At 48.9% G+C, this 21,021-nt stretch overlaps 1 protein-coding gene and 1 pseudogene across 6 annotated transcripts; one reads left to right on the plus strand and one right to left on the minus strand.

The window, feature by feature from the left end:
• Positions 1-1,134: 1,134 nt before the first annotated feature.
• LOC118933517 (U6 spliceosomal RNA) lies at positions 1,135-1,226 on the minus strand (annotated as a pseudogene).
• Positions 1,227-1,919: 693 nt separating this feature from the next.
• LIG3 (DNA ligase 3) lies at positions 1,920-20,844 on the plus strand. 6 transcript variants are annotated; one of them, XR_008997251.1, is made up of 22 exons: positions 1,920-2,068; positions 2,925-2,988; positions 4,101-4,636; positions 6,460-6,603; positions 7,379-7,576; positions 8,210-8,361; positions 9,035-9,201; positions 9,297-9,374; positions 9,819-9,987; positions 11,533-11,688; positions 13,401-13,532; positions 13,896-13,975; positions 14,900-14,987; positions 15,352-15,429; positions 15,748-15,871; positions 16,810-16,952; positions 17,264-17,338; positions 17,772-17,918; positions 18,453-18,645; positions 18,995-19,074; positions 19,271-19,451; positions 20,088-20,226. XR_008997251.1 is itself a non-coding variant. In XM_057501164.1 (22 exons), exons 3-21 carry the CDS (start codon positions 4,105-4,107, stop codon positions 19,325-19,327), a joined length of 2,793 nt encoding a protein of 930 aa, XP_057357147.1. In that variant the 5' UTR covers positions 1,920-2,068; positions 2,925-2,988; positions 4,101-4,104; the 3' UTR covers positions 19,328-19,374; positions 20,088-20,226. The 6 variants fall into 6 exon arrangements, 5 of the variants coding, with proteins under 5 accessions (XP_057357147.1, XP_057357146.1, XP_057357144.1 ...); XM_057501164.1 differs by having other exon boundaries at positions 19,271-19,374; XM_057501161.1 differs by lacking the exon at positions 19,271-19,451 and adding an exon at positions 20,396-20,844 and having other exon boundaries at positions 1,921-2,068; positions 20,088-20,363.
• The last annotated feature ends 177 nt before the right edge of the window (positions 20,845-21,021 follow it).

Raw genomic sequence — 21,021 nt, forward strand, 5'->3', positions numbered from 1 at the left:
AGAGTTGCATTCCATCAAACATTCATAAGTACTTGCTGAGTGCCTGCTATGTGCTGGCACATTTCTAGGCACTGAGGATTAAAAGATGCATAAGATAACCATTATAAATATATATGCACCCAACACAGGAGCACCAGCATATGTGAAATAAAAGATGCATAAGGCACAGATGGCACCCTCCAGAAACAGGTTTGAAGTCTAGAGCAGTGCTGTACAACAGAAGTGCATGCAATGTAAGCCAAATACACAGTTTTACATTTCCTAGTTGCCACAATTTCAAAAAAGGAGTGGAAATTAGTTTTAATAATATATTTTTATTTAACCCAATGTATCCAAAATATCACTTCAACATGTAATCAACAGAAATGTATTATCAATGAGATAATTTACAGTATTTTTTTTGTTTGCTAACACATCTTCAAAATCAGAGTGTATTTTACTCTTACAGAGCATCTCAATTTGGACTAGCCACATTTTAGGAGCTCAGAGCTCATGTAGCTAGTTATGACAGCATTTGAAGTACAGGGCTAAGGAAAAAAACAGGTACAGTCAAAGGGATTTTCAAAACAACATAGTAAGTGCAATGATAGAGATATGCTCAGGGTCACATAACTGCCAGTTAAGACTTAAGCTTCCAGTGAACTTCCAATCCCAAAGACCGTACTCATTCTGTGGCACATTAGAGACTTTGCCCCACTGTGAACAGTGGGATTATGTTGGCCTCCACCAACCAAACTTACATATCCAAAACAAAACAGATCTTTTCACCCCAAAAGCCTTCTCCTTCCTTCTCATTTTCTCCTTCAGTTGATAGTACCATTATCCACCTGCTCATCCTCATTTCATCTTCAGGTAAATGAGCACTTTATCTAGAAGATAATTAAAAATCTAAATGCTTATAAAAAATGCACCTTCCTCTTTTGCTCAGGCCACTTTCATCTCTCACATGGGTCTCTACAAGAATCTATTCCCCCACCCCAGTTTCATTGAGATATAATTAACACGTATCACTGTATAAGTTCAAGGTGTACAGCATAATGGTTTGACTTACATACATTGTGAAATGATTATTGTAACAAGTTTAGTTAGCATTCATCACTCATATAGACATAGTGAGGAAAAAAAACTTGCCTTAAAAACATGGAAAGCTTTACACACTTGTAGGTCATCCTTGCACAAGGACCATGCTAATCTCCTTCCAGTTTTAGTTATGTGCTGTCCAAGCAAGTATCAAGAACCTTTTAATTGGTCCCTTTGCCTCAGTCTCTCTCCTAACCCAGCTTCAACAGTAGTTACTATTCCCTAAGGCCCATCAGTGGCTCTTCATCCCTTACACAATAAAGACCAAGTTCTTTTTCACATAGCACAGAATTCCCTCCAGGATCTCATCTCTGCTTACCTAACAATGCCCACTTGTTTGCCGTTCCTAAACTGTGGAAAAGTTCACTTATTTTCTCTGAGCCTCTTACTTTTTTATAAAAATAGCCAGCCTAATCTCAAAGTTGACTTGAATTTAAGAGATAATACACCTTAAACGGTACACAATCAAGGGGTTACTCACCACATCACTCCTTTACACTTTCTATCTAGTGCCTCTTTTCAATTCAATAATATTTACTATATGCTAGGCACCGTGCGAGACACAAGGCAGAGGAAATACAGAAAAAGGTTGGGCGAAGCTCATCACAACACAGTTCTCAACAAGTATCTTTAAGGACTAGATAACCTCCAACTTTAAGAGCAAATCAGGAAGTCCTCGTAAATTCTGGCCGGGCTGCGCCACGTTCAAGTACCTCCGCTTTCGCCTGCAGTGACGAACGATCGAAAGCCCCCACTCTCCCGGACACCTAGATCCGGGCCTCACTCTGCAGCGCCCGACCCACCAGCAACGGGGCTGGCGCGGGGCGGGGACTCGTGAGCGGCTTGGGCCTGGGCCTTTGCGCGTGCGCGCTTTAGTCAGCTCAAGGACCCAGATTTAAAGAGACAGGCGTTTCAACCGTCTTTCCTGCCCGCGGCCGGTAGGTGCCTGGTCCGAGGCCTGCTCTGCGCGCCGGAGCCGGGAAGACAGGTGAGGGGCGGCGTGGCTGGGCCGTGCGGCGGGGAGGGTGGCGGCCCCGGGCCCGGCAGCCAGCCCCCCCCGGGCTCCTCCCCCGCCCGCCCGCAGAGCCCGGGGCACCCCCTCCGTGACGTGGCGGCGCCCGGGGGCCCCGCGGGGTCTGCCCCTGCCCGCCGAGGCCCGTGCCCCACCGTTCCGAAGTCGGGGCGCCCCTGAGGGAGTTCGGGGCCTCTCTTTTCCCGTCGCGCGTCCCCTGCCCCAGCCTCCGGGTTCCTCGGGTTCCCGGTCGGCCCGAACCGAGGGGCTTGCGTCTCCGCCTCCTCCCCGGGCGTCCCCGCCCACGCGGCCAGCACCCCTGCCCACTCTCCCGAAAGCGTGGCCCGAAAGCCCTCCGGGAAGAGGGGCTGCAGGGACTTCACTTCCCGGCCCGGTGCGGCTCACCAGTCTGAGGCTGCCCGGGCTGCGTTCGGGCCTCAGCGGTTTCCTTCTCGGCCCCCTTGTTGAAATGCCGAGCAGCGGCCGCTTGGGCTGTGGGACAGACGGTTTCCTCCGAGCAGCTTTGTGTCTCCCCGTGGCTCGAAGCCTCAGTGCCTTCCGCCGTGCGATTGTAGGTCGCCGACAGGTGATCCCAAGTCGGCCCCTTCCGTTGAGGGAGTGGGGTGCTTTAGAATTAGCTCTGAGGAAGGTGTGGAAACCTAATTCGTTCTGAGCTCCTCTTAAGGGCTTGCCATACTTTCACAAATACTTCACTTCTGTGGCTCTTAAACTTCTGGGGGTCATAGAGGCCTTTGTGAATTTCATTGAAATCATCATTTTCTCCCCAAAAATCGTACATTAATGAATATGCACATTTCATATACATTTTCAGGGAATTCAGAGTCCCACCAGCGCATCCATGGACTCATTTTTAATTTTTCCAGCCATACCGCGAGGTATGTATTATTTTCTCTGTTTTAGAAATAAGAATATTGAGACCCAGAGGAGTTAAGGATTTCTCAAAGATAACATAGTCACTAAAGCGTTGTCACTCTTACACTCCCATCCCTGATTCTGAGCCACCTGATTTCCTCAGAATCATATTGCACTACAGTAAGTAAAGCCTGCTTTCCATTATAACCCAATTAACAATTTCACTTTGCACTACAAAGGTGTGCAAGCTAAAATAATTTCTAGTCTATTTTAAATTAGAACAGTGACAATACTTTAGAAAATATGAGTATAACAAGGTTGGGGGGATACCATGTAGATACTACCCCTGCTTCCATTTGGACGGATTTATCAGCTCTCTTGATCCTTGCTGCCCTGTTACTTCAGCATTCCCTGATTCAAGTTGCTGTATTATTAACAGACTAATTGCACATAGGGAGCCTCTGCTTGAAGGATAACTGTTTCACTGGTTATAGGAAGAGCTAACATTTACAGAGCCCCTGCTGTGTCCCCAGCTCTAGTCTAAGGGGTTTATTCAAGACAACCCCTTGAGTTAGGTGCTGTTATTGTCTGTATTTTACAGTTGAGGAAATTAAGGAATGGAGAGGTTAAGTAACCTACACGGGTTACACAGCTAAGGAGCCAGGATTTGAACCCAAGCAGTCTGGTTCTAGGCTCTGTTTAATTGCCTCATGAAATAGGGCTTCTGATTGAATAAAAAATCCTTATGGTGGCCTAATTATTTTCTGAGCATGACATGTTACACTTCACATTTAAAACTTCATGAACATAATTTTTCTTGGTTATTAAAAGGAAACTTCAGGATCTTACAATACTGAAGGACCATCATCCATTAAAAGCTCTTATGTCATTTGGAGTCTCTTAATTGTGATTTGCTAGATAAACATTTGAATATTAGATAACTGAATGCCCTTTTGCAAACTGAATTTTCCTCTGTTGGAACGCTTCTTCATCCTGTAAGCAGTAGATCTTTAATACTTTGGGAAGTGTTTGATTAGTTCGTATGGACTGTGTTAGGACTTTGGCTTTTGAGGAAAGTGGAAGCCTAGCTTCTTGTTTTTCTCTCACCTGGTCTGCCTCTCACCCTTTCATGCAGCTGTATGACTTTGGCTTTCAAGATCCTCTTCCCGCCAATCCTGCGTGCACTCAGCCGAAAAGAGCAACATCATTGGCCTGGCATAAGACAACTCTGCCAGTGGTCAGAAACAGATCTGCTTTATGGGTGCTGCCCCCTCCAGAGAAGAAAGCCTGCTCTGTCATTCCAGGACGGCAGTCTAAGACTACGTGCCACTTGCCTTGTTTTCTTGCCAGGGTCGTATGTTGGACTCTGCAGTGGCCCCTGTGAGATGGCTGAACAACGGTTCTGTGTGGACTATGCCAAGCGTGGCACAGCTGGCTGCAAAAAATGCAAGGAAAAGATTGTGAAGGGTGTCTGCCGAATCGGCAAAGTGGTGCCCAATCCCTTCTCCGAGTCCGGGGGTGATATGAAAGAGTGGTACCACATTAAATGTATGTTTGAGAAACTAGAGCGGGCCCGGGCCACCACAAAAAAAATTGAGGACCTCGCAGAGCTGGAAGGCTGGGAAGAGCTGGAAGATAACGAGAAGGAACAGATAAGCCAGCACATTGCAGGTGGAGTAGAGAATACTGCTTTCTCATCTCACTGGTGCTGAGAGAAAAAGGGATAAGGAGAGTAGAGTCCTGTTTTTTTCCTTCTTTCTTCCTTTTTTCCTTCCTTCCTTCCTCCATCTCTCCCTCCCTCCCTCTTTTTATTTGGAAATAATTTCAACCTCACAGAAGAGTGACAAGATTAAAACAGTATAAAAAACACTCCTACCCCCTTTACCCAGATTTGTCTGTTAACATTTTACTCTTTATCATTTGTGTTCATTGGTGCACACACTTTCTCCTTCCACACCCACATACAGTTTTCTTCCTCAACCATTTGACAGTAAGTTGCATACATCATGGCCCTTGGTTTTAAATACTTCAATATGTACATTTTAAGAATAGGACTATTCTCTTACTGTATTACTGTAGTGCATCTATCAACTTCAGCAAATTAACCCTTGATATACTTTAATTTACTTTATTCTAGTTTTGTCAATTGATCAAATAATATCTTTTATAGTTTTCCCCCTCCAGAATCCCAATTTAGAATCAGGTTTTGCATGTCTCTTTGGCCTCCTTTAATCTAGAACATTTTTATAGTCTTTCCATCATGATACTTTTAGAAGAATATTTTTGACACTTTTGACATTTTTGAAGAATAGAATACCTTCCACCACCCCCTTTTACCTACCAATTTGTCTGTGTGGACTCATAGATTACTTCTCCTGATGGTTTATAATTGTACTGTACTTGATTAATATGGTACTTAATTGTATCATATTTGGCCAGTCGGGAGCCCCTTTGAGCTGGTTTCTGTGTCCTACATGCTCTCATCATTAAAAAAAAATGTTTTAAGGTATGTCTGGCATAATAGTAGGCTTTTAGGCTTGCTTTGTGTGTATCTATCCCCAGCCCTGGACTCAGCCATTTCTGAGGAGCACTGGTCCCCATTAGGGGAGAATGGCATTCGAGACCAAAATCCGGATGCTGCGTGTCCATGAGGAAAAGAACTAGGGAACATATGTAATGTATATACACAAAACACATAAGTGCATACACAGATACATACATATGCTCATATACATGCATATTTTAGAAATCTTACATTGATACCACCAAATCCAGTGAATTAATCATAACCCTCAATATCTTCATCTTTAAAGTAATTTATCTTCAATTAAGTATAGTTCTAGTCATTGTAGGAGGACTCTAACAGTGGCTCGATAAATGGGTATCCTTGTTCTTTGAGAGGAAAAAAGACTTCCAGGAGGGAAAAACTACTCTGTTCCTTGAAGACTCCTTCATGTTCCCTAGCTTGCCCTGCCCTTAGCCATTGGCCTCACCTTTGTTACCTCTTGACCCACCTCATTCAGAGGTAGAGGAGTGCAGGTAGGTAAACTGTCTCACTGCTCAAATATCAGTAGGTGGAAGCTCTCCTGCCTCGGCCAAACCAACGTGCTCTTTTAGTCATCTTTGTTTTACCTTCTTGTTCATCTACAAATTGGAGCAATTTCATGGAGCTGAGGTCTTTTGAGGTGTGATTTCTGGTTTCCCCCCAAATCATCTGGAGATTCTTACATATAAGAAGTGGAGAGTGTTCATGAAATTTTAAGTTACTAACAGAAGTAAAGGGTAACTGGGTCTTTATCCCCAGAGCACTCGTCCCCCAGTACCCTGTTACCCGCTACTTCTACTCAGAAGGACCAACCAGCTGGCTTCCAGCCCTGGGGAAATGCCACGGCATAGTAACTTACCAAGCAAGGCTTAAGAGCAGTTGAGAAATTCCTTGGAAGCTTTTTCCGGGATGTTTCGCTGAAGGATATTTTCCCTTTTGGGGTCTGCAGATCTGTCTTCTAAGTCAGGAACCACACCAAAGAAGAAAACTGCTGTCCAGGCTAAGCTGACAGCCACTGGCCAGGTGACATCTCCAGTGAAAGGTGCCTCATTTGTCACCAATACCAATCCTCGGAAATTTTCTGGCTTTTCAGGTAATACAGGTCAGAGCTACTTTAGCTGTTAATGTTCTTCCTTTTAGTATGGTATCCTATTTGGGACTCTCGCTAAAAATGAAAATTCTGGTCTACCTAGTCTAATTAATAATTTACTTCCATCTGAGCAGAGACAGGTAATGGCTAATTTTAATGCTCTACTTATATAGTATTTTGCTGTATAATTTCTATTGAAGCAGAAAAGATGCTTGTTTTCTCAAGATTTCTTCCCACTTAAGTAGTTCCCTGTCAGAGATTATTATAACCTGCCTTTAACTTTGTTTTTTTGATAATGAAAGAATTTTGAAAAATTCTTCCTTCCTTCCTTCCTTCCTTCCCTCCCTCCCTCCCTTCCGTCCTTCCTTCCTTCCTTTCTCTTCCTTTCTCTTTCTTCTTTCTTTTTCTCTCTTTTTTTTTGGTGTCATTAATATACAATTACATGAGCAACATTGTGGTTACTAGATTTCCCCCATTATCAAGTCCCCCCCACATACCCCATTACAGTCACTGTCCATCAGCATAGTAAGATGCTATAGAATCACTACTTGTCTTCTCTGTGCTATGCTGCCTTCCCTGAGCCCCCAGGCCACTGTTTCTTTACCTGTAAGATGAGTATAATGATATCTACCCCAGTAGGGCTATGCGGGACAGGGTGTTAAATGAGGTTCCATACAGAGAACCAGCAGAGCATCTGTTATTTTCCCTTTCTAACTTCTCAACAAGGCATAATGAATTGTCTCTCCTGTTTCTCTCTCCCTTTTGCTTTCTCCACCAGCCAAGCCCAATAACTCGGGGGAAACTCACTCAAGCCCTATCCCTAAGACAAGTCTGTCCTCAAGCAAATGTGACCCCAAGCACAAGGATTGTCTCCTGCGCGAGTTTCGGAAGTTGTGTGCCATGGTTGCTGAAAATCCTAGCTACAATACCAAGACCCAGATCATCCAGGATTTCCTTCGGAAAGGCTCAGCAGGAGGTGGGGCCCAGAGCATCCTGGATGGTCTTTTCCTCCAAGGAGCTCAGAACCATGCCACCTTCATGAGCATGTGAACTGTACAGTTGCACAGGGTCCCATGCTTGGTTTAATGCTGTGTTACTGCCTTTTTAATAATTTTGAACAAAGAGCCCATTTTTATTTTAACTTGGGCCCCACAAAGTATTTAGGCAGTTCCTTTCATAACACATTGGCATCTTTCTTTGGCCCTTATCTGCCTTCAGGAGGCCAGAAAAACCTATCCCATTTGACCAAGAGGAAAATTCACTATCCTGCATGTTAAGTTTTTGTGTACCATGTGCACAGCCTGAAAGCTTGGAATAGAATCTTCCAACTTTTCTTTCATGTAACAAATCATCCCTGAGTATCTATAATGTCATCTTTGGGGACACTGAAGTGAAAGTCATGGTTCTGCCCCGCGGGAGCTCATCCAGGGGCTACAGAGGAGGCAGATAGATAAGCCACCAGCACCGAACGCTGTGGCCTCTGCCAGAGTGAAGTGCACGGGGTACCGTGGCAGCACAGGCAGCGAGGTAGACACCTCTTCAGTTCCTCAAGTTATGTATTTGTTGAAGTTCTTGTTTCTCAAGAAGGGTTCCTTTCTTCTGTCTCCAGATGGTTTCCACGGTGATGTGTACTTAACAGTGAAGCTGCTGCTACCAGGTGTTATTAAGAGTGTTTACAACTTGAATGATAAGCAGATTGTTAAGCTTTTCAGCCGCGTTTTTAACTGCAACCCAGATGATATGGCACGAGACCTAGAGCAGGTCAGAGGAAAGGGAGGGCATTGTGGGTGGGGGTCCCAGACTGAGGAGCACCTGCAACCTCTTTTCTCTGGTTGGGGCACACTGCTTTTAGGAAACCAGAAACCATGTAAGTAAGCTTCTGTTATGAAAGGAGCTGAATGTGAGGCTACAGCTGTTGGTTTCACAAGGTTCTGAGGACTGGAATCACACTGCTGAACCACAGGAGGCCTAGAACTCGAGGGTCAGGATTTGAGACTTCCTGCTGTCTCTCAGGCTCTCGTTCTGGACACTGATTTTTCTTGCTTTTACCCCCTGTGACTTGGGCTCACCATTCTGCTTTGGTTCAGTCATGAGCCCAGCCTTGGCACCTTGGAAAGTCTCTAAGCACCCCTTTTAGCTGATGACTGTGTTTATCTATCAGTTCACATCCTAATGAATCACCTTGGCTCAGCCCTGTATCAGTCCTTGTTTCTCTTCTCAGCTAGGGCAGGTGCCCAGATCCTGGGGTGGATAGAGCTGCCCTTTCCAGGAACTGTGGGTGGGATAGACTCTGAGAAGTGAGGTCAGTATGTGTGAGCTGGGAACAGAAGTGATGATTTAGATCTCTGACTCACTTTTAGTCCTGCGATCTTGGGGTATGATGCACTTGACCACTTGGGGGTTGCAGCAGTGGCATTTTGGTTTTTGGAGACAGGGAGACGTGTCGGAGACAATCCGAGTCTTCTTTGAGCAGAGCAAGTCTTTCCCTCCAGCTGCCAAGAGTCTCCTTACCATCCAGGAGGTGGATGAATTCCTCCTGCAGCTCTCCAAACTCACCAGGGAGGATGAGCAGCAACAGGCCCTACAGGACATTGCCTCCAGGTTGGGGAGCTGCCCATGGGGATGGACTTGGGGAAGGAAGGTTTGGGGGTCTAGAACTCTTCAGAGACCAAGTTGAATGTGCCTCATCCCCCTAGGTGTACAGCCAATGACCTTAAGTGCATCATCAGGTTGATCAAACATGATCTGAAGATGAACTCAGGTGCAAAACATGTGTAAGTACCAGCTCCTCTGACAGCCGTAGCTGCCAACAGCCCTTACTGCCAGCTGGTATCAAGACCTTGGGGTCCTGATCTGGATTTGAATTCTGATTCTCCCTTCCTTTCTTGGGACCTGTCACTTGACCTCACGCAGCCTCTGTTTCTCATGTAAAATGGAGGAAGCAATACCCTTCTCACAGGTTGTTACAATTGAAAATACAGAATATGTTCAGTAAGTATAGTATGAATTGCTTATTCACTCCAGCCCCCTCTTTGCTAAGGTGTCATCCATGTAGGCACAGTATCTCAAAAGAGCTGAGTTTTCCAAGAGCTTTCTCTAATACAACGTAACCCATTCCCCATATATTGGGATTCTGCCTCTCTGAGGACAGGCTGCTATCCAAGAAATAAAGTTAAAATCAGTGGTTTTTGTTTCCTTGTTTCTGTCTGCCTTGGCAGGTTAGATGCCCTTGACCCCAATGCCTATGAAGCCTTCAAAGCCTCGCGTGACCTACAGGACGTGGTGGAGCGGGTCCTCCGTAATGAGCAGGAGGTGGAGAAGGAGCCAGGCCTGAGACGAGCTTTGAGTGTCCAGGCCGCACTGATGACCCCAGTGCAGCCCATGTTGGTAAGGATGCTGCTCTGGGCCTGCTTTCCACTCTGTTCTGAGCATCCCATCCTTCCGCATGAGATCTGGTAGGGTATGAGTGCTAAGAGCCCTTGCAGTTGACTGGAGGAGTTTGAGGAAAGAAGAACACAGATGCAGAGGGTTGTTTCTCAGTGGAGAAGTAGAGGCAAAGGAAAAGATAGAATGATATAGTGGAACTTCCTGAACTCTAGGCCCAGGTCTCCCCTGAGTAAGCTAGAATCTTAGATGAGTTACCTAGCCTCTCTCGGCCTTTGGTTTCCTTGTGTGAATGACATCTGAAACTCTGCAGGAACTACTAGAATGGCTTATGTGTCATCTTTCCTGAAGACAGGTGGGTGTGATTGGTAACTCCTGGGGTTCTATAACCTGCCCCAAAGTGCTCTGGTAGTTGGTGGCAGAGCCAGGCTTCCTATGACTTGGGTCTCCTCTTCTGGAAAGAGGGAGTTTAAGGAATGAAGACCAGCTCTGATTATTTTCTCATTTTATGAGAAGTGAGATTTACATTTGGCGTTGGTTTTCCTACATAGCAGGACCCTCCGTGCTTGCTTCCATGCCACTGTGAGAGCCTGTGGGTTGTTTCAGTGGTATCCAGTGCTTCGTATGCAACCGTCTTGTGTGTTAAACTAAAGCCTTGCTGCTGTAGGGTTCTGGGTTTGGGATGGGGATGTGTTCTCTCCCTCCTAGGAATGTGCAACAGCCAGCACCAAAATAATGAGATCTCCATGCCAGGGACAGGACCCGAGTCACCTGCAGTAGGTGACTGTTACAAGAATTCTTCCTGGAGTCTGTTCTACAACCCTTCATTTGAAGAGTGGCGTGGGCTATGTAGCTTGGTGGTTGACCACATAGGCTTTAGAGTTGGGCCTAGATTCAAACCCCCTTCCTGCCATGTACTGGCTGTGTCACCCTAAGTAAGTACTTAATCTCTTTGAACTTCAGTTTTCTCACCCATAAAATGAAAACGATATCTATCATATAATATATCATATCAAGGATGGAATGAAATTATGTATATGATCTGCTGCACATAAATACCCCAAAATCGTAGCCATTGTTCTTGCATCCAGATGGCGTAAGTATGTGAATAAGCACTCTAGTCATGTCCTGTCTCAGGGATCCTTAATCACCACTAGCCTGTCACCTGCACTCTTTAATCTAACTTCTGTGTGCCTCTTTTGCTAAGATAAATGATGTGCTATAATAATAAGCCAGAGGCCCCGCAAGATCCTAAATTATTGAGAAAAAAATGAAATGCTACTTCAGTGGAATTTTATTTGCTTTACAATGAACTGCATTCATATTCCTCAAAATGCGAGCTCCTGTGTCAACACTGGTGATGCTTTTACAATCAGAATACAACACTGCCTAGCCTCGTCTGTTCTCAGCACGTCTCCAATGACCTGCCCTGAAGGTGTGCTCTGGCAGTCCGTCCCCAGGACCTGAGCTCTTGGGCTGTCCCTGTTAAGTAGCCCCTCACTGGAAGAGCACCTCTAAGTGTCCAGGGTTTTCTTTCCCTGCCCCAAGGCCGAGGCCTGCAAGTCCATCGAGTACGCAATGAAGAAATGTCCTAACGGCATGTTCTCTGAGATCAAGTATGATGGAGAGCGAGTTCAGGTGCATAAGAACGGGGACCACTTCAGCTACTTCAGCCGCAGTCTCAAGCCTGTCCTGCCTCACAAGGTATGGGTCGCTTCCCTTCTGCCAGGACTTGTTCCCTTCCTGCCTCTGAGAACCTCAAGGCCAGAGGCCCCTAGCCATTCCAGTGCTTTTGTGCAATAGGTTTGTTTTGTATTTGTTGGATGAATTCATCTATTCATTTTTAGAGTCTTCTCCCAGTGAGCGGCTGCTCAGTAGGGCCGGCCCAGGAGCCCAGATGTGGGTTAGGCAGCACAGAGGGGACGGGCAGGAATGCTTCCCTTGCCCACAGTGATGTTGGGACAGCAAGCTCACCCAGAAGTAGCTTATAGTGCTTATCTTTGGTGTTTCTGTGTCTTCTGTGCTCCCTCCCGCCCCACCAAGCTAAATTACAACTCGGTACAGAGGGCTGTTGGGCTGTCATTCAGGAATTTAACAAATGTTTCTCAGGTGCTTACCTTGTGCAAGGCACTGTTCGAGGTAGTGGACATACTGTAGTTTAAAAAAAATGGACGGAAGTTCTAGCCCTCCAGAAGCTTACTTTCTGATGTAAACATAATGCCATGGGGACAGCTGGGAGCCCAGACTCCTGCCCTTAATTAGGGGGCATTGATAACCTTGCTCCTCAGCCCTTCTCAACTCCCAGGGCCTCTGTGAGCCTTTGGGGGTGTCTTCTGGGAAAAGCAGCTAGAATATGTGGCTGCAGACGGACTTTCTGTCCTACCTCTTCTTTCCTAGCTCAGACTCCCATTTTTCAGAGCCCCCAGGGTGAAGGGGACATTTCCTGTGGCTCAGGTTTGTTTCGGGTGCCCCAGAGGCAAGTAAGCTGTGGCTCCCCGTGGAGCAGGCTTACTTGCTCAGTGGGTCACAGTGACGCCACCGCGGAACTGTTCATGGTAAGGTTGTCCATTGGGCACTTCCTGGTTCCCAGGAAGAAGTTTGAGCACAGCTTTCCAGCATTAGAGAACTTTTCCTTGCTCTCTTCACCAAAGCTTGATTCATCCCTTGTCTCTTCCGTGCTTTTGGTTTGTGAAGCACTGGTCAGGGATTGAAGCAGAGCGGGATGGCTGTGCAAGCCTTTCCTGGCCCTGCTCCAAGCATCACAGATAATGATGGCCCGTGCGCCCTGCTCGGGAGCCAGACCGCAGTCATGCTCTCCAAACCTCCCTGCTGCCATCACTTGGCAGGAGCTGCTGCAGGCTACAATCCGGCCTCTCCCTGTCCAGGACCGTCAGAGACTAGGGCTTTGCCTTCAACAGGAAAAAAATCTAATTCCAAACATCCTTTCCTGCTCATTTTGAAGACGGCCGTGGGTTCAGAGCTCCCACTCAGAAGACTCTCCTCACATTGCCTTGCTGCGCTCCTACCAGGGTTCATGTTTTCTGTCTATCTTTTTTTCCAGCCAGTCTGTTCTCCCCCACAGACCTTTTTGTGTCCTGCCTGTCCTCCCTCCCTCCCGTGGTTGTCCCCACTTGCTCACTCTGGTTTTTCCTTTTCCTCAAACTCTCCTCTGCAGCCCACAGGAAGTGATTCAGCATGGCCGGCCTCTTCGGGTCCAGACAGAGGCCCTGAAACATACCCTCCTCCTTTTGTCTGGGAGGCTGATGAGGCTTAGGTCTGTGTGTTTGCACAGTAGCTGGGCTTCCCCGTGTGTGTGTTCTTTGTTCTTTCTGGGGCCTGGGTTTTGCTTTCTGTGGCTCAACTTTAGGTCCCTGCCACCCATTCCTCCCTCACCTAAATGGCCTTTCTGCCTTCAGGTGGCCCACTTTAAGGACTACATCCCCCAGGCTTTCCCTGGGGGCTACAGCATGATCTTGGACTCTGAAGTGCTCCTGATTGACAACAAGACAGGCAAACCACTGCCCTTTGGAACTCTGGGAGTGCACAAGGTACTGGCTTAGGGCCAAATGTGTAAGAATGAGTGCGCACGTACATATACGTATATGTTGTAGGTCTGAATGGGAGGAGTACATCACTTTTGAGTTGGGTTTGTTCTTTGTTTCTAAACTGTTTCTGAATTTAGCCAAGTTTTTGCACAAAAGGAGCTAGTATGGGGAACTAACTTAAAATTGGGTTGGTTTTCCTTCAGGACCACCTGCTAAGTACCCTTAAGGCCCAAGGGCTTCAAAACACAAATAGGACTTTTTTTATCAGGTGCTTCAGAGGGTTCTCCAGAAATGGACTGGTACTCCCCATTTTCCATGCCCTTATTTTTGTCCCTCATGTACCTACCAACTCATTTTCCCTTACAGAAAGCTGCCTTCCAGGATGCTAATGTCTGCCTATTTGTTTTTGATTGTATCTACTTCAATGATGTCAGCTTGATGGACAGGTGAGGAATCTGTTTCCAGTCCCCGGGTGGGGAGGGTGGGGGTGAGATTGAGGAGGAGAGGAGGGGAGGGCCTGAGCATGTACCTCCTGGCGCCCAGGGGCAGGGCAGGAGGGCTGAGAGGCAGCGCACTTGCTTCATAGTCGCTCCTCATGCAGTGTCAGGAAGAGCCGATGTGCTGAGAGCTTAAGTTAGAGAGGAAACCCAAACCCCTATAGAAATTCTTTGCTCCGGCAAAATGGACTGTTGATAAGAAACAGAATATGAACTCAGGAGAGTTCCAGTTTATTTCTCCAACAGCACCCATGAGGCAAAAGGCAGATGGTTTTCAGGTCAGAGCTTTTACTTTTGGAAGAGACAAACAGAAAGCACATGATTGTAGGGGGACTGTAGGTGGGACCATCTTAGGGAGAAGTAGCAGTCCTGACTTACCTGCATCCAAATTCTTGGGGCCAAGTTTCAGGCAGTACTGGCCCTTCTACAAGGGAAATGCATCCCTGCTCCTCGAAACACACGCTGGCCCACATGTCTGAGTATCGAAGGGGAAGGACGTGAAAGAAAGAATTGTTGTGGGCAGGAGTTGGCGTTTGGGCCTTAGGTCTTGAGGCCTTTCAGCCTGCTGAGCCCAGAGCCAGCCAGCCTTGGACCTGGGGTGAGCAGGGTGCAGTGATTTTTCAAGTGGGACCAGAATTTATGCAGTCTGGGCTAGAGGCCAGTTCTCCTGGGCTTGATGCAACAGCAACAGCATCTGGCGGTGAAGGTGCTCTGTGCCAGAGCCATGATGGGGCCCTCGGCAGGCAGCAGCATCAGGCACGGGGCTTTGTGCCGTGGCAACCCTCTCACGGAACAACAGTTGTGTTCCTCCTCTGAGAACTGCTGATGGGGTGGGAGGATCCTCACCTGACCACAGCTGTCTTGTCCCCTAAGGCCTCTGTGTGAGCGGCGGAAGCTTCTTCATGATAATATGGTTGAAATTCCCAATCGGATCATGTTCTCAGAAATGAAGCAAGTCAAGGTGAGCAAAGACCCCACTCTAGGCAGCATCCTAGTGGTTTGAAAGCAGAGCAAAAACCCCTCGGGTCAGATGTGACTGGGAGAATGAGTCTTCATTTTCTTTTGGGGTTGCTGGTGCACAAAGGGTGTCCACTAGTCTCCACGGAGGAGGGAAACATCTTTCCAGATGGACTCCCTGTGTCTCAAAGCCATAGCAGCTCGCTGGTTCGGAGAGTCCCTACTTTGTGAGCCCTTTGTTCCTTGTGTTCAAGTCGGGAAGCTTCCAGCTGGCACCTTAGTAGTGTGCAAAATGGACAACTTTCCACCTCACTCCCACGGCACTCTCTTCTCACACCAGCCTCAATATCTCTCCTGTTATCCCTCAGAGAGCTGCAGACTTGGCCGGAATGATAAACCGGGTGATCCGAGAGGGGTTGGAAGGACTGGTGCTGAAGGATGTGAAGGTGAGATGGTCCCATCCTTTGCTTTCTCCTGCGGACTCTTCAGTCCTCCCCTGAGCCTTTCCAGCCCTGGCCAGGAGATGGCGGTGGCGGTCTGGGGTGGCTGGGAGTAGGTGCTGAGGGGCGCCTTTCCAAGGTTTGGCCAGCCATGTTCTGCATCTGTCGGGTGAGTTTGCCTGTCTCCTGCAGAGGCAGATGCCTAAGGGTTCTCGCCCAGTGCACTGTGATAGATGGGGTATGGGGTACATCATGTGAAGAGGTGGATCCCACCCGTGTGGAGTTCCCATCCTAGTTTGTGGTCTCTCTCTTGCTTCCCCTCAGGGTACATATGAGCCCGGGAAGCGGCACTGGCTAAAAGTGAAGAAAGACTATTTGAACGAAGGGGCCATGGCAGACACAGCTGACCTGGTGGTCCTTGGAGCCTTTTATGGGCAAGGAAGCAAAGGTCGGGATGGCCTTCTGGCCTTTGGGATGGTACTTCTTTAGACAGCACCACTCAACATACAGGCTGGCCTTTTTACAGGCTTGATCTCCCAGCATGGCCAGTTGTGTCTTCCAAAGTTCTGGGATTGGGGGCCCCAACCTGGCCCATGTCACCCCAGTCAGGCAGGGACATTTGAGAGCTACACACTTAGGCAGCAAGAGGACAGGCAAGAACACCCCGTGCTGGTGCAGCACCGAGAAGCTCACGACCGGCTAGTCCTTCAGGGCCTGGCAGGTTTCTCCTCGGGAAGAGTAGCTCCTGACTGGAGGGGAAGCTGGGATCCGAGGAACTAGTACACTTGACCCTCAAATAACATGGGTTTGAACTGTGCAGGTCCACTTATATGCAGATTTTTTTCAATATATTGGAAACTTTTTTTGAGATTTGTAACAATTCGAAAAAACATGAACCATGTAGCTCAGAAATTGAAAAAATTAAGGAGTTAGGTATGTCATGACTGCATAAAATGTGTATAGATAATCTATTTTCTCATTTGCTACCATAAAGTCAACAGTAGACTATTAGTAAAGTTTTGGGGGAGTCAAAAGTTACTTGTGGTTTTTTTGACTGTGTGGGGGTCAGCACCCCAGTCCCTGAGTGGTTCAGTGGTGAGCTGTATTTTCAGGCCATCTGCTATGTGCCTGAACATCACTATTCAGTTCCTTTTATTCCTCACGAGAGGCCAAGATAACGTATGATCATCCCTAAGTTACTGAAGAGGAAATTGGGGCTCATTAAGGTTAAACTCACACAGCTAGTAACAGGTAGATCCCAGAGGTGAACTCTGCACTCTGACGTCAAGGCCCAGGCTCTTTCCTCTCCAGCAGGCTGCCTCTTCCTGGGCACGTGGGGTTGGCAGAGGCTCCGTCCTCCCACAGCTTAGCCCATCCCCCTCCCAGGCGGCATGATGTCTATCTTCCTCATGGGCTGCCATGACCCGAGCACCCAGAAGTGGTGCACGGTCACCAAGTGTTCGGGAGGCCATGATGATGCGACGCTTGCCCGCCTGCAGAGGGAACTGGACATGGTGAAGATCAGCAAGGTGAGGAAGGGGCCTGGTTGGCCTGGCCCCCAGACCGGCTGGCATTGCCGAGACAGGCTGCACCTTGGGAATGCAGGTAATGTACCTCTCCGCGGAAAGGAGAGCTGCTGCTTGGCCAGGAGTAACCCTCAAAAGTCTCTAAGTGCCTACTTGTGGAAACTGGCCAACATGCCCTCTGGGCAGGGTGGATTCCATGGGGTGAGGGTCAGCCTTTCGTGAAGTCCCCCTCTTCCCAAGCCCATGACCAAAAGGCGTTTTAAGTCTTGTTTTCGCTTAGGAACAGCCTGAGAACGGTGTTTTTTCTCTTCCAGGATCCCAGCAAGATACCCAGCTGGCTGAAAATCAACAAGATCTACTATCCTGACTTCATAGTCCCAGACCCAAAGGTATCAGCTAGTGGCCTGGGGTCCTCTGGTCCACAGAATGCACAGGTTCTCTGGTGCCACAGACACCATCTCACCCTCACTGATGGTCCATCCAGATAGGATCTGGACTGCTGCTGAGTGACAGGCCCAGGGACAGCCTGTTAGCACTAAGGTTTCCTCAGTAGAGAAAGGGAAGTGACTGCCTATCCCCTAGTCACAGCGGGTCCGCTCTAAAAGTGACCTGGCCAGTCCCTTGTACTGACGGAGAAACCAAGGCTCAGAGGAGAAAGGACGTTCCTAAGGTCATAATAGGGTCAGCGGCAGCAGGACCACAGCCCTCTTTCACCTGTTAGCCAGTGCGTTGGTGGTGGTTTTAAGTGTTCTGTGTTGCCTCTAGTTGGTTGGGAGATGTTGTCTTCATAACCACTGAGTGACCTGACTTAACTACTGACAGAAAGCTGCCGTGTGGGAGATCACAGGGGCTGAATTCTCCAAATCTGAGGCACACACAGCTGATGGGATCTCCATCCGATTCCCTCGCTGCACCCGAATCCGTGATGATAAAGACTGGAAATCTGCAACTAACCTCCCCCAGCTTAAGGTACCAGCTCTTCGGCTGCATGTGTCTTCTACCCCACTACCCGGCCTTGGCTCTGTGGGCGTTTGGTCTGTTCACATGTCCTCTGTCTTCTCCTTTCCCCCATTCCACTGAGACAGGGCAAGGAGGGCAGTCAGACCAAACTGTTGCAGGGCCAGGAGCCGAGGCACGAGGCCCCCACCCACATTTCCCAGTAGAGAACCCTGCCTTCCCCAAGCCACTGGGCAGCCCTGGGTCCTGGAGAGGGAGAGTCCTACTCTCACAGCTTCCTGTGGAAGGCTCGGTCCCAGGCCACAGTCTCAGTGTTCTGCTAAGAGCTGGGCCTAGAGCACAGTGGTTTGGACTGATTACTCCAGGAACAGGGACAAAGTATAGAAAAGCACCAGGGAAGCCTGCTTCCTTTCCCTGCTCCTTGCCTTTCTTCCCTTTTTTCCCCTTTTGGTTCCCCAACCACATGCCTGACCCACCACACAGCCAGCCTCTGGGGCCTGTGGCTGGAAGGGAAGGGTACACTTGACGTTCTCTCCCCTTCCTCAGAAGCTGTACCAGCTGTCCAAGGAGAAGGCAGACTTCACTGTAGTGGCTGGAGATGAGGGGAGCTCCTCTGCAGGGGGCAGCAGCGGCGAGAATGAGGGCAACTCTGGGCCTGCTGTGTCTTGCAAGGCCTCTGGAGCCTCCCCCAAAGTCAAGAAGGCGGGAGGGAAGCTGAGTAGCCCCAACAACAAAGGCGGTAAGGAGAAAGCAGAGGCTCGGGTGATGAAGAGCATGGTGTGAGGGCAGGGATCGAAAGACAGGGACCCCTTACATTCCAGCTCTGAAATCCTTTAATTCTACTGCAACTGATGTTGATTGCATTCCTGGTATGTATTCAGCCCTGGGCCAGAAACCGTTCTGCTGGTCGTCCCCCATCTGCTCAGTAAACCTGAGTATCAGGATCCGGGGAGAGCCCGTCTGACCCAGGGATAAGTCACCTCCGACTTACCCATGCTCGTCGCACAGGAAGAGCCCAGCCCTTCTCTTTGCTGCCCTGACTTCAGGGGCCATTATCAGCTTCCCCTCCCCTCTTCTCTTTCCTGCAGACAGCAAGCCAACTATGAAGTCTTCCTGGAGAGTCGGGGAAAAGCGGAAGGCTCCCGATGAGACCCCCTGCCAAGCAAAGGTGAGGGCATGAACAGCAGTGAGGCGCTGGTTTGGCCCCGGGCCTCGTGTTCCCAACCCTCTGCACTGAACTCCAAGAGACAGCAAAGGTTTCGGGGACTAGGGGGCCAAGCCCCCTCCCCTCTGGCAGCTGCTCCTCTTCCTGGGCGTGACCAGCAGTGCCACTGCTCCATCTGTGCCCTCTTGTTGCCTTGCAGAGGCGGCCAGCCAGCCAGCAGAGAGGAAGGAGAGCTGTGCCAGCGGGCAGGAGATAGAACAGCCCGGCCTAGCCAGGAGAGGCAGCAGGGAGAGCCCAGTCTGGGTGTGGGAATGCAGCAGAGGGCCTGTGCTCAGGGTCGGAGCAGGGCCAGCCAGCGAGGGGGGACAGGCACTGGCTGGGTGACTGTCCTCCCGCCTAAGGAGCATTTTCCCTTTTGTACTCCCTACTGAGACCAGTTACTAAGCTCAACCCCAGTGGAGCTGGTGGCCCAGAGGGCAGATAGAGAAGTACACATGCGATCACCACAGGGTGTGATTGCATCCCCACAGCCCCACGAGCTGAGAGTAAGGACAAGCCTTGAGCCCAGTCCCCAGGAGACCTGTGGAACCTTCCCTATATTTCCCTACCTGAAGCCACTGAATCCATCCACAGTAATGAGAAGGGCTCCTGGCCTCTTGGCCTGGCTGTTGTGCACAGTGGACTTTGATGACCGACATTAGTCGGATAGCCCCTGGACCTGCCCACCAGGATGGCTCCGGGAGACTGTACTTTTCCCTCCTCTAGGTCCCCAGTGTTGGGACCCATCCCCTCTCCCTTTTTCCTCTAGGCAGGGATAGAGTGTAATCTGGAGGATGGGGGTTTTGATGACTGTGCCTTTTCTCTGATAAACTCTTTCTGCTCATGTCCTGAACACTAGGCCCCTGGTCTCTGGCTCCTGTTCGGACCTTACTCCATGGCCTAGGTAGAGACCCATCTGCCCCCAGCACAGGTCTGGCCCCACCTCTGACCCTACCCTGACTCCTGTGCCTTTGCAGGTGCTGCTGGACATCTTCACTGGGGTACGGCTCTACCTGCCGCCCTCCACACCAGACTTCAGCCGTCTCAGACGCTACTTTGTGGCATTCGATGGGGACCTGGTGCAGGAATTTGACATGGCCTCAGCCACACATGTGCTAGGTAGCAGGGACAAGAACTCTGAGGCCCAGCAGGTCTCCCCGGAGTGGATTTGGGCATGTATCCGCAAACGGAGACTGGTAGCTCCCTGCTAGGACTGTTGCTCCCCTCTCCGTCGCACCTACCACACTACTAGACTGGGCTTTGGCTGGGTAGACGGGCAGGGTGGCTGGGCTGCTTCTCCAAGCAGTGTGCCTGCCGAAGCCCACCAAGCAGGCATGGTCTCCTCCTGGCTGGGAAGTCAGTTTCTCCCGCTGGTTTACAGAGATCTTTCAGGTCTGGGTGCTGGTTTGTCATCTTCAAAAAGTTTTGGGGTTTCGGTTTTGTTCTGTTTTTAGTGTCTTGCAGTTACCTCCGTCCTGTCCTTTCCTCTTCATCCCTGTAATTTCCCTAGTGGTTAAGGGGTAAAGGCCATCCTGAAGCTGGGCACAGAGCCAACCCAGTGGCAGTCTTCTGTCCCTTGCTGCTTGCCCCTTTAACTTACAGGCTCATTTTAAAGTTGTATTTAAAAGGCTGCCCTCAGAAATGCTTGTGTGTGGCAAAACTTGTGTTTTGCCTGGCCTTTTGCCAGGAATGGGGCCTCACTTGAAATAAAACAAAATGAATTTTATGACTCAATTCTCTGTGTCCTCCTATTACAGGGTGTGGGTCCTGGTTTGAAGGGAGGGAATCAGGATCAGGTAGGAAAATCAGTCTTTTATGAAGGGAGGTTGTTGTTTAGGGCTGCTTCTCGGGGGGTTACAGAGCTCCAGAATGATCTGCTTCCCTAAACTTGGGTGCCAAGGCTGCTCTTTT

This window comes from Manis pentadactyla, chromosome 4 (genome assembly GCF_030020395.1).
Source record: "Manis pentadactyla isolate mManPen7 chromosome 4, mManPen7.hap1, whole genome shotgun sequence".
Taxonomy (NCBI): domain Eukaryota; kingdom Metazoa; phylum Chordata; class Mammalia; order Pholidota; family Manidae; genus Manis; species Manis pentadactyla.

Bases quoted from the DNA above. Each gene is read 5' to 3' on its own strand.
- LIG3 (XM_057501160.1), top strand. From the start codon at position 4,105: ATGACTTTGGCTTTCAAGATCCTCTTCCCGCCAATCCTGCGTGCACTC. The intron at 4,637-6,459 runs GTGGAGTAGAGA...TGGGGTCTGCAG, and splicing joins GATAAGCCAGCACATTGCAG to ATCTGTCTTCTAAGTCAGGA. The intron at 14,988-15,351 runs GTGAGCAAAGAC...GTTATCCCTCAG, and splicing joins CAGAAATGAAGCAAGTCAAG to AGAGCTGCAGACTTGGCCGG.